Here is a 13390-nt window from a genome sequence, read left to right as displayed (position 1 = left end):
ATCCATGCAAAATGCACTTAAATGCTGAAATGTAAGTATAGAAGTGAATTTACAGTAGTGTTGTAGCAAACAGACTGAACAGTGAAGAAATAGGCAGAGAAGATGAAGCATGAATTAAAGCAAAACTATATATTTTAAACATAAGTCGCACCTGAGTATAAGTCGCATTTATTTAGAACGAAGGCTACAGGAGCACTGAGTAGCATAGAGCGCCCTCTTGCGGCTGTAGACAGTAATGTTTTCTCTTGGTTCATGCCAAATTCATTTTGCACCCGACTATAAGTCGCAGGACCATCCAAACTATGAAAAAAAGTGCGACTTATAGTCCGGAAAATACGAGATAGATAGATTCTATATAGTTATCTATATCTATCTATCTATCTGTATATATATTAAAATTCAAGACATTGATGTTTGCCTACAAAACCATTACTGGCTCTGCACCCCTTAAATCATAAATTTATAACTTCAGACTAATGTACCCTGTAGAAGCTTGTTCCGCAAGTGAATTATGCTTTATTGTGCCATCCCAAAGAAACAAAAATTACTTTCACAGACTTTTACATTAAATGTTCCCTCCTGGTGGAATGACCTGATGAATCGGCTAAAAACACATCTCTTCCATCTTTATTTGACCCTCTTACTCTATCACTCTTTAATCTAATTACATTCTCAAAAAAAAGATTTATAATCTTCTCTATAATGCTTCTCTAATCTCTTTTTGTATTCTATTTGTTTTCATTTTATTTATTATACAATTAACAAAAAAGACCTCTAACACTAGCTTGCTAAAAAAAAAATTCTGTTCTATTTTCTTTTTATTTATTATATAATAAAAAAAAAACCTTCCTTTGTGTATTGTGTTAAGCTAACTGAGACTTGTTATAACACTTACATATCATCATTCTTTTATTGATTTTGATTGCTTCCATTGTCCTCATTTGTAAGTCGTTTTGGAGAAAAGCGTCTGTTAAATGGCTAAATTTAAATAATAATAATATATGTATAAATAAAAATATACACAACATAAAATAATCTTATACATTTTAATAATCACACACACATATATATGCGCTTTGACAATTAAAAAACTATATTAGTTTTAAATAACTAAATATGTTATTGTTATTATATGGCATAATATCCAGTACATGTTACTTCCAAATATTTATAACAAAATATGGTTTATTGATATTGATTATTGATTAATTTAGCAGGTTAACTGATCAGCATCAAATTCATAGGGAATCGTGACTAATAAACTACAGATACATTTTTTTGAAACATCAGCTGACAAGATCAGACCCTGCAGATATTAATTATGACAGTAATCACATGTCGCTGCTCTGAGCTCTGATTACACAGCCTGATGCAGCAGATTTCTGATGGTTCTGACTGAATTTTTCCCAAAGGCAGCAGGCGTTGACTCTTACCTTTGGAGCTTTTTAATCTGTTCAGCCAGACTCTTTTTCTCACTGTTTAGCAGGCTGATCTGATATTCCAGCTCCTGGACCACTTCCTCTTGCTGCTGCTGCTGTGGATAACATTGAAATTACTTAAAAGCTGGCATATTTTTGACCAGAGAAACAGAAGGTGGACAACTAGAATGGATAATACCGCCGCGACGTTAACTACAAGTCAGTCGTATGTTAAGATTATTTGCGAAACTACCGCCAGGTCACGCAAAGGGACTGATTGTGAACTGAATGTAATTGTAAAATGTTTGTTTGTAAACAGAGATGAAAGGACTAAGTAAAACAACAACATTATAATATAACATTGTAACATTCTTTAAAACCATTAAAAAATTTACAGTGAGATAATTTAAAACGTATGTAAATACCTGTATAGCCTCAGTTTGCTGCACAGGTTCCTGGGTAAAATAGTCTCCAGGCAAGTCATTTGGGTCCACACTGACCGCCACATCCACGGTATCCCGATGCAACGGCAGGCTGTGCCCGCAGTTCCTGTAGAGCTGCAATAGGTCTGGAGGTTTGGGAATGTTTAGACCCACGTCATCCCACAACTCAAAATCCTGCAGATATAAAATATCATGAGTACCAGGGAGAAATAAAATACTAAATTAAATAATCAATGTATAAAAGGGATTCATAAAATATTACCTGATCATCATTTTCATCAGAGAATGTGATGGACGTCAACTTACATTCATTTTTCAATAAATACTCATTAACTAAAAAATTTAAGGCTCTCTTTTCAAGAGGGCGAATAGGTTCCTGAAAAAGATAATTGGAAAAAATTAAGTTCATGCAGATTTATTCAAACAAATTTTTTCATAATGAGCATAATGAGAAAAAACCTGATTTTCAGGACTGGATTTGTAGTTTTTTCTCTCTTGAGAAGGAATCTCACATTCTACAGAGAGAAAGAAAGAAAGAAAGAAACTGTGAGAAAGGAAGCGGGTGAGCTGGAATTTGATTTATGGTGGACATTACAAACTGCCTTTAGGAATGAGAGCAGCTCCTACAGCAGAAGGAACTGAAGTGTGTAAAAGTTGAAAGTACGCCACCTGCAGCCTGAGTCAAGTTGGCACGCAGAGCCTGAATGGTCTCCCTGGCTTTCCGCAGTTCAAACTCCAGAACTGGACCGGGGGGAAGTGGGTCACACACAAACAGGCATCCAACCAAGAGAAGGGAACAAAGAAACAAAACAAAAGGGGGGAAAAAGAACAAAGGATGGCCATGAAAAAACAAAATCAAAAAAAGAAAGCAAAGAAAGAAAAACAACTTTTGTAAGAAGCTGAGGCAGAACCAAAACAGGGACATGCACACTATGGATCTAATGAACACATGCAGCAGAGGTTGCTGGAGAAGCTGCCAGATCATGAAAATATTTACACAATTATTTTCCTTCGGGTTTTATTTTCTCGCAAATTCACTAGCTGCTGTCTGACCAGGGATTTAGAGAAAATCAAAGTCTGTTTGTTTGTTTGGATGAACGGTAAAAAAAAAAAAAAAAAAAACTTTCACAATTTCTTTTTGAAGTTCCTTTAGATCTTCCAATTCCTTTTGACTTTAAAGCTGAAGTGTGTAATTTCTGTGCCTCTATCGTCATCAAACAGAGTTGCAAATTATATGGCTTGTCCTAAATAGTGCAATTTACGTTCATTTGCCATCTAGCAGCAATCGCTAACAAGTGTCCATAAAATTCACATGACCATTGGGAGTCTGGTTTGTCATTTTAGGTTGCAAAATTGGGCGCCAACTTCAAGTCTACATTAGCAGACAACAATATGTTAACCATGCCTTTTGGGATGGGCCTAATTATCGTCAACTTTGGTACTGAATTTTTTACATTATTATTTTTTTTTTTTTTATAAAAGTCCATTTCCCGCTACCATTTGAGCGATTTCTTAACACCGCTGATTTCACTGCTTATATTTTTAATAACAACACTAGAAACAGTTTATCCCACCACTAATTCACGTCACTGGCTAGACCAATGTTGACATGTCAGATCATTCGTTCAAGTGTCTCTGAATACTAACCTGGAATATGATAAAGTAATTTGAAATGGGGGAAAAAAAACTACACACTTTAGATTAAATAAAACTAAGTTGTCTACAAAATGAAGTCTTTCAAAAATAAATAATGCTTTTCAGTTAACAATACCAAATATATACAAACGCAAATCCTAAATACACCACCTGGTGTTTGCATTTGATCTTCTCTGTAAAACAGTTGTTCAATTGGAAAAGGATTTAATGGTGTATGAAAAACCCTGCAGCAATCCTGCTACTGTGGACTGCTAGACGAGTTCTAACACAGGCTGTGTCTCATTTCCGCTCGCTAATTTCTAAAACGGGAATTAGCATACTGTGAAGACCACATTTGGGATCAGAAGCACTTTGATCCACTAACAGTTGGGACACTGATGATTTTGCATTAAAATACAACAAAAAACAATATTCTTCTGGTATAACAACATTTAAAAAATCTAATTCTCACCAATCTTTAGGATGCATTCTGACAATTTCTAGGAAGCAAACATTTCAGTGTACTGGAACAATTGCGATCATAGCACAGCCCTAGAAATCCTTAGGCAGTGTATGAACTAGGGAATGGATTGAGACACACCCAGAGATGATGGGAAACAGAAGCATGGAGAGCACAGGACACTCTGCATGACTGCACTGATGATCAGCAGGTGGGACTCCCACAAGCTCTGCTTCTTTAATATGTTTTCTGGTACACCATTTAACCGAACAGGGCCAGATAAAGGAGGAAGGAAAACAGAAAGATGAATTCAAACACAAGAGAAAAAAATTAAAATAAATGGGGGTGGGGTGGGGGGTTCTAAGAGAAAACAGAGCTCGAATAGGACAAATATACTTATACTGCTGATTAATTCAGCACAGGATGCAAGTTTAACAAATGCAAAAATGTAAGAACAAGCAAAAAGAAGAAAAAAAAGTGGCAAAGGTGAGCTTGCCTGGATGGTTTGTGGTCCAGTATTGGAAAGAGAAATACTGGAATAGAGATCCATCAGACAGCAAGTAAACCCCAGGTCAGACAGCCAGGGCTGTGCTCACAATTGGAGGGGTCATGATTTGGGAGCAGATGCCCAATTTGGGGTGCAAAAGTGACATTTTGCACAAAGCAATCTTATTCTGCTGCACGGTTCCTTCAGCTTTCTACTTACCCATAATTAGTTTTTAACAAAATCACACTTATAATAAATGCAGAAATCCTCAAAGGATTAGTTCACTTCAGAAATTTCCTGATATTTTACTCACCCCCATGTCATCCAAGATGTTTACGTCTTTCTTTCTTCAGTCGAAAAGAAATTAAGGGCTATAAAATGCCGCATTGATGTGAACAGACCTTAATACTACTATCACATAAAGTTAATTTAAAAATATTGCACGCAAAATATATCCCTGGATAGAAGAAAACCTGATACTCTGTAAATAATTCATTGAATTCACTGTTAAACCAGCAGCCAACAAATATAGGTGTACAGCTAAGCTCTGAGGATTTTTTTTTTTTTTTATGTTGGCAGTGGGTAGGGGATTTTTCAGGAAAATTCCTGTGAATTTTCACAGGAATTATTAGTAGCAACACTTTCCGATCTGAAAAATGTCTGCAAGGATAATGTAAGAATCTGAAGCTTGGGAGGGACTCAAGCTAATGAAACAGAAAAAGCTCAGGGAACAGTATTGGCAACCTAGCCAAGCAAGTATCAAATCAAGGAAATGACAAAGAGAGGACACTTGAGAGCCAGAAAACCTTTTGCTTGGTAAGAAATGGGAAAGCAAAATAGTTATTGTCAGTACAGCCAAATTAGTTTAGCGTTCAGCATTCAGCTATTAGTTAACCCTCCTACTCGTCTATAGAGACCACTCATCTACGAGACCGCTGATGAAAGCGCTCAGTGAACCCTACAGTTTGACCCATGTGAATTCACTTCAATCATGAATGCCAAGAATCTTGTGTCATATACGGTTACACTGACCAAATCACCTCTCGTAAAAGAGTTTAACACAAGCCACTGAACCACTAATAGTTTCCAGAAAAATGTCCAGTAAAGCCAATTCCTTCTTATTTTGCCTAAAAATGGCCTTGTACCGTCGCTTCTGAACAGTGTTCTTGGAAATTCAAGGCATTAGCAAACTAAAAATGTGGCTATTGTCAATTGTGCTCTAATATGATGATAAGTGCATGCAAAATGTTTAAAATTAAACCGGCTAAAGATTTCCACTATTAAAAGTATCCTATGACACCACATTGGAATTCAAGAACACTTACGTGTTTAAAAACCAAACACATGACCAGTCACTGTGGCTGAGGAAAATGTATTTAACTCGCAGCCAACAGCCCCATTGTAGTATGTGAAGCACACCGCAAACAACTCTGATATGATTTTCAAATATGATCATTAGGACTAAGTGTTCACGCTGTAGTCATTAATTCTATATATGAATATTATAGCAGGATTTTCCTTACCTGCCACTCTTTCGTCCGACTCTCTGTTGCCATCATCTGAATAACGTGCGAAATCCAAGGAGTCCAATGTACTGATGCTGCCAGCTCGATCTGGAAAAAACAACCAAATCAAAAATGGATGAACTTCAGTGGTTCCCACTCATATTAAAGGGTTTCATATTCTACATCTACACGTACACTCTTATTAGACAGAACACTAAACTAGCATTTACAGAAAGTAAAATGGTGACATTTTGATTTGTTTCGGCAAACTAAAGCAGTCAGCAGTTATAGAGAATAGGCTCAACGTAGGCCAAAATTTTCCAGAAGCACAGATCTCTCCGTCTGTCTGCACTGCTGGAGGCAAGCCCCCACATGGACTCCTCTATTTCTGCACACCAGCGATTGTAGCGTGGTGTGTACACTGGCATGGTAACACATATTCAGCAACAAACCACATTTATTTATTTTTGTGATTTTAAATGAATGACCATATAATAATAGTGTTCAGGAACTTACTGATTCCACATCATTTGCATATTTTTAAAGGGACAAGGTCAAAAAAAAAAAAAGTTTCCTGATCTTCTGAAAGGAGACTGGTGGATACTCACCAATGAAAACACATTTTAACTTTCAGAACTCAAAACATCCTCCCGATACAAAAACACAACTTATGGAAATATGTTTTAATTCAATAACTCATGGAGATGTAACCATCCAGTTACACACTAACGATATCTATTCTGTATTCATAAAAAGGTCTTGTCCAGTCAAACTGAGGCATAGTTCTACTATTCCACCAGAAGAAATAATTTACAATAATTACACTGAAATGTAAAATAATCTATTCCTACTGTCCTGTATGTAGCACCTCTGCATGGAAATCTTTAGAAGTCTTTAAAAAGACTCCTTAAAATAAAATAAAATTGAATTAAATAATCCATCTCTTCTTTCAGAAAATGGTTATGAAAAGTGAATTAATTTAATGATTGTTGGCACTAGACAGGCATGACAATTGTAGTTGTGGGAAAAATAAATTACATAAGTAAAATCAAATAAAATCAAATAAATTATATGGCCTCTTTAAATGCTTGTGCTCTTTCACTCAAGGATATCACATGATGGCATTAAAACTCATGCGCTCAGTCCCTTGACAGCAAAGCTGTCCATGTAGAGGAGGGACAGTCTCAATCCACCAATAAAAATGAGAGATTTTACTTGCCTTCAAATAGGTGATTTTTTTTTATTGTTTTATTTAAAAAAAAATGTGCATGCCAACGTAAGCTTGCATTCTGTATAAATGAAGTTGGTTGAATGTCAAATGTAGATAAATTAGTGGATCTGCCTATCACAGCCTTGGACAGAGAAGTATTGATGAAGGAACAGTTTTGGGACTCTCTGTGGGCGTGACTTGCATGACAATGCTGAGATCCAACATGTGAGAGTGCCACAGAGCGGAGCTGAATAAACGTCTTGTCAAACTGGTTCTGCGAAAGCAATATGTGAGCTTGACCCATACTTAAGAGGCTTTCTACAAGGGAAGATATCGAAAGGCTCTTGTTCAGTATGTCAGGCGAGTCATGTGACTCATGAGTAAGCGATAAATGTGCACACATACTTGCTCCTCTGTGGTAAAGTTCACATAATCCACACAAAATTAGAAATGATCATCTGTTTGATGTTAAAACACTTTCTCACTTTCAAGTCAACCGTTCATAGGTTGATTTCCACGAAAAAGGTAACATCAAAATGTTGATCTAAGAGATTTATGTAATAGCTATTCTACTTCATGTTATTTATATGATATACGTGCAAACCAAAGGGAGTTTTTGCGTCATCTCATCATTGAGCACACAGAACTTCACATCTCCTATCAGAATTTGGCTACTAAGTGTTTTGTATTAGCAATACAAAGTTATTTTAGTAGCTCAGGAATCTGAGAGAGTGATAAACACTCACGCTAGGCTAGGAAGACACAGTTTATACAAAAAGGAGCCATTTCTTTTTAGACACAGGTTACCAAAATCCATAAATTAAGCATTAACTACTAAGTAAATGGCCACAATAATTAAAAATCAAAGCCACACCCTTAGGGCCACATAAATGCTCCCTCTTTTTCATTTCAGCTACACTATATGTATGCACCATACAAGTGCAACAAGCGATCTTCCCAATGAAAGCAGCATTTTTTACCATGTAATTAAATAAAATAAATCAATAAATAACAACAATTTAAAAAAAAACATTTGACCAATAACACAGTAAAAACTGTAATATTGCAAAATATAACTTTTTAATATATGATCTTTCATAAATCATGCTGCTCAAATAACATTTCCTATTACTATATTTTTGTTAAAGCCGTGATCTATTCTTTGAATCTGAATGAAAAAAAGTCCATATGAACAGCATTTAAAATTAAAATCCTTTGTTAGTAACATTATAAATGTCTTTACCGTCACCTTTGATCACATTCAATGCATCCTTGCTAAATAAAATAATTCATTTACATAATAATAATATAAAAAATCATTCAGTGAGATTTATCACTTACAATGATAAAGTTGTCAATAATTTTAGGTCTTCATAATGTAAGTGTGTATTTAGGCAGTAGGTCAACGTAGATTTGCAGAATATTGTATTGTAAGGATCAGTAGAAATTTTAAATGCGTTTATAAAGCTGCATAAGGCCTAATGGTGTCTTCTGATCTGTTTGCTGTGTGTCATTCGGAGCTCAATGAATAGGCTGGGGGCGGAAGGGGAACAGTCAATCGTGCAGTAAACTAGATTTTGATGACAGCCCAACAGCTGCTTCTGCATCATACAGTTTACAATATTCATTCAGTGCTGCTTCAAATCCTCTCACATCCTAAACACGCAGAAGCCCTTTCATCCCTGAAACGCTTCTCAAGCGGATACTGCGTCTCTCTAGCAAAGAATAAAATATTGGCGAGACTGTGTGAGGTGTTGATAATGTCTCTTCCTGCAATGACGTGACAGAACAGACACATCTGCTACCTCTCAGCTGGTTGCCAGATCCTCTTTCAGGGAGGGGGTTAGTTCCATAATGCTAATAAAACCCTGTGGTTCCAGAAACCTCTGTTCTAGAACCAGGTCAATACACAGCTGTCAGCAGCAATTAGGCATGTATTTAAGAGTCAGTTAAGTGTGGTTCAGTCTCCAATGCAGATTAAGTAACCCAACTGAAAAAAAATTAAAACACTTGCTGACACAAACAGGCAACCCAGGTTTAGTCTTCTAGTTTCAATAGCATCCCCCTCTCCCTGGAGAACGGTGTCACTTAAGACACTGCACTCAGCTGATGAGGTCACATCCTGTATTTTGGTCCTCTTAAAAATAAAGGTCCTTTGCGATCAATGGTTCCATGTAGAATCTTGAACCTTTAACATCCACGAAAACTTCCATGGCCTTTAGTGGATTTATGTTTCCTTTACATAAATCTCTTAGATCAATGTTTCGATGTTAACATTTGTGGAAATCCACCTATGAATGGTTGACTTATAGTTTTTACATATTAAACTCGAATATGAGAAAGCGTTTTAACATCAAACTAATTATCCATTTCCTTTTTTAGATGATTAAAAAAAAAGGTTCTTTTAAGAACGGTTCACTGAAAGGTTCATTATGGAACACAAGATGGTTCTTCTATGGAATGACTGGAATCATCTTTACTGAAAAAAAAGATGATTCTGACATCATTTACTCACCTTGGTGTTGCAAAACTGTAAGAGATTCTTTCTTCTATAGAACATAAAAGAAGCTATTCCGAGACATGTCTTTCTTGTCCAAATAATAGAAGTCAATGGTAATCAAAACATTTAGGTTGCCAGTATTCTTCATAATATCATATATATAATATATAAGACAGACAACAGACACATTTGGAACACCATGATGAGGGTAAGTAAATTAGGACAGAATTTGAATGGTTTGCTTTCACTTTAAATTATTGGTTTCCGTGATATGAAATGGCTCCTTTTAACAAAGGCTTGATTGGCTTTAATCAATGAAATTCTTTTATAATTGATCAACACTACACAATTTTGCCATTTTCAATCCACACTGCAACTACATGCAACCTAATAATCAAGAAAAACAAATCCCCACCTCATGCTTTGAAAGGCAAATAGTAAGAGGCAGACGAGTGCAGGCTATCACATAAGAGACTTCATTTAGGAGCAAAGGTATAAGAGAAACAGAACACGAAAGGAATTCCTGATTACACCACACAAATGACATCAATCTCGTGTATCACTGCACACAGTCAGGTTTTACATACCCCTCAAATGAGCATCTTTTTTTCTCCTCTTTCTATCCTGCATCTGCACAGCTGGAGTCAGTGGGAAGACTTCACATCACATCACACAACAAAGACACAATCCAGCCCTAAAAATGCCTCCCCAACAAGCCTCTGTACTTGAATGCATTAGACTGAAACAGTAAACCGCAGGTAAACAGGTATTCTAGCTAAAGTACTAGTTTGACCAACTGCAGTGTTGATGTATTTTATGGCTGTTTAAAGAACAAAGTGGCTTCATTCTAAAACCTAGTGAGTTTCCTACCTAGACAGCATTTTAGTGCATTAACCTAACTAGGTATTCTGTTACAAATCCTAGAGAGCAGCCTAACTAGATAGCAATTGTATAATGTATATATTAGTTTATGTGCTAACTAAGTATCCAGCTCCAGAACCTAGTGAGCTGCCTACCTAGAAAGCATTTTTGGGCATTAATTTAGGTGCTAAATAGGCGTCCTGTTCTAAAAAAATAAAAACATCTTCAATCAGATGGTCTCCCAGCCTGGTTTACCTTGTCTAGCTGGTTTTCCAGACTGGCCAGGTAAGTGGAGTTCAACTAGTTTAAGCTTGTTGACCAGCTGACAAGTGTCTAAAACCTTAAACCCCGCCAGCCTAACCAGGTTATGAGACCAGTAAACCATTTTAGACTGGTTTTAAATGTTGTTTGATTAGCAAATGCGGTCTCGTAGGTTTTGAAACATGTCCATTTACTTCATACAGGAACAGTAGACTTTATTGCAGTTGGACCTACATTATAAACATGTTCTCCCGGTTTCACAGACAAGGCTTAAGTTAGTCCCAGACTAAAATGCATGTTTGAGCTGTCCCAACTGAAAATATCTTGCTCTGACATATGTCAGTGTCACTGTTCTGTGTCAAGATGCACACCTGTAATGTTTTCTTCTAAGACACTTTTCTAAAAGTTGCTTAAACAACTTAATTTAACTAAAGCCTAGTCCTGGCTTAAACTAAGCCTCGTTTGTGAAACCGGGCCATTATCTCATGACTTACTAAGCGGACCTCCAGGACCGACACCTTGCTCTTTGGAAGCGGGTGGAGTTCCGCTCTGCCGCTCGAAGTTGCCTGGATTGGAGAAATAATCCCGCAGGCGAGGCAGTTCGCGTCCGGCTTCCAGGAGCTCGGTGTGCAGCTCCAGGGCCGTGAGGATGTACTGATCCCGGAGTAGCTGCGCGGCGATCGCATCCAGCGACACCCGACTCTCAGCAGCGCTTCCTCCTCCGATCCCAGCCACCGCCGCGGCCGACGCGGGGATACCGTCCACACTCGGGCTGGTTCGGTTGCTGGACAGCAGAGCGGCTGGCTCGGAGTACGCCGGCGGGGAGAAGGGACCCAGGCTGTGGCCTTGCACTTCATCACTCGGGCTGCGCTCGGTGTCCGCGCCATCCTGCCTCTGCTCCGCTTCCTCCTCCGAATCACTCACGTTAAACGGGTTGACATTACCCGCCGCCATTTTACCGTAAGGTGTTTAGCCAGCTGTCTGGCTGATATGTGTCTCCGACTTACTGGACGAATGTCAAGAGCGCTTTATTGCTCCTTATCAACGGGGCTCCAAGAAATATGCTTTGGTTGGTGGGGCCAAATGTCATTTCGGCACCCCACCTCCTCCCTGTTAAGACACGAGCGGAAATGACATAACGCACTTCGACTAGCCTGGATCCGTCAAGCGGATGTGAGAAGATCCAATGAGAAAACATAAGAAGCCAAGGTTTTATTTAACAAATGCAAAACAGTACATGCAGCACGCACCCCAGGCAGTAGGCATCTCTGGCGATGCAAATTAATTTTTTTCTGCAAACTCAGGACACATTGTTTAATAAAATAAAATAAATACAATTTTTAATAATAATAAAAAAATCTATTTATCTGTGTGCTGTCTATCTGTCTGTCGTTCTAATGTCCAAAGAAAACAAATAACTGAATACATATAAATGTATTTTATATCATTAAAGTACATTAAAGATATTGAACATATTAAATTATATACAATATTATTTTTAAAAATAATAGTAAAAATTTACTTAAATCTGTCTCTGCCAGTCTCTCTGTCATTCTAGCTCCAAAGAAAACAAATAATTAAATATATGTAAATATATTTTACATGATAAAATATATATCTTACATAAAACTGTATACAATTGATTTTTTTATAGTAAAATATTAAAATATATCTATGTCTGTCTCTGTTAGTATGTCTCAAAGCTTCAAACAAAAAAAAAAATCGGAATATATTAATTATATATATATATTAATTATATTTAACAATATAACTTGAATTTAACTTAAACTGGATTCAATCCATCTCTTAACTGTTGTATTTAATCTATCATTCTAAGCTAAATAAATAAACACATTTTACATAATTAAATATAACATTTAATTATATGCAATACAATTATAGTGCAAATATTATAATAAAATGTCATTAAAATGTCTATCTATCTATCTATCTATCTATCTATCTAACCTTTTTTTTTTTTTTTTTTTTTTTTTTCAATTGCTTCTGTTTTAGAAAAGCTTTCCTGGAACACTTTTCCTCATTTCATTTGAGGAATTAGGAAATGTCCTAATAGCACTTTAATGTCACAATTCAAGATAAAAACAAATCAACGCATCAGCATTGAAACAGACATATGCTATTTCATCTCATGACAGTCTCATCTCAACTGAAACAGCTGATAAAAGTCAGATTTCCAGCATGTTTGCCTTGCATCTGTTTGGCCATCAGTAGATGTTCACGTGGCCGCTTGCAACCTCATTAGTGATTGTACACAATCAAACATTTGTTTAAGCCATCTGCTGGACTGAACCAAGCATAGCATGTTTTCAGTTCTGGCTCTCTGGTCACATATGGTACTTTAATTACTCATTTGCATGTATATGACGTCTATGCAGTGATGCAAATATATTACTTAATTCAATAAACACACAAATAAACATGTTTTGCTGTTCTGTGGCAAGTGTATGAGCAGTTCACTTGCATGGATCATATATTCATCAAAGGTTTGTTTTGCTCTTGATGCTTCAGATGGGTAGCGTTTAATATTTTTCCTCCGTGATTTTTTTAAATTAGTGTTTATGTAACGGAAGCTGTGGTCATTTTTTGAAA

The 13390-nt window shown here is 36.6% G+C and overlaps 1 protein-coding gene across 18 annotated transcripts in view; it reads right to left on the bottom strand.

The window, feature by feature from the left end:
• Window positions 1–12010, bottom strand: part of relch (RAB11 binding and LisH domain, coiled-coil and HEAT repeat containing) — a 42999-nt gene extending 30989 nt beyond the window's left edge. For 2 of the 18 annotated variants that reach the window (XM_026200954.1, XM_026200959.1), the window contains exons 1-8: window positions 11275–12000; window positions 10246–10296; window positions 5967–6056; window positions 2531–2602; window positions 2321–2376; window positions 2124–2237; window positions 1844–2035; window positions 1434–1534 (exon numbers count right to left, since the gene is read on the bottom strand). In XM_026200954.1, the coding sequence (XP_026056739.1) occupies window positions 1434–1534; window positions 1844–2035; window positions 2124–2237; window positions 2321–2376; window positions 2531–2602; window positions 5967–6056; window positions 10246–10296; window positions 11275–11734 (1136 nt within the window). In that variant the 5' untranslated portion in view covers window positions 11735–12000. Of the gene's footprint in view, window positions 1–1433; window positions 1535–1843; window positions 2036–2123; window positions 2238–2320; window positions 2377–2530; window positions 2603–5966; window positions 6057–10245; window positions 10297–11274 lie in introns of all 18 variants that reach the window. The other 16 variants (XM_026200963.1, XM_026200958.1, XR_003275561.1 and 13 more) reach the window with 15 other exon arrangements.
• Window positions 12011–13390: the final 1380 nt, after the last annotated feature.

The sequence above is a fragment of the Carassius auratus genome, chromosome 24, assembly GCF_003368295.1.
Source record: "Carassius auratus strain Wakin chromosome 24, ASM336829v1, whole genome shotgun sequence".
NCBI lineage: Eukaryota > Metazoa > Chordata > Actinopteri > Cypriniformes > Cyprinidae > Carassius > Carassius auratus.
This window is presented reverse-complemented; position numbering and strand designations above follow the sequence as displayed.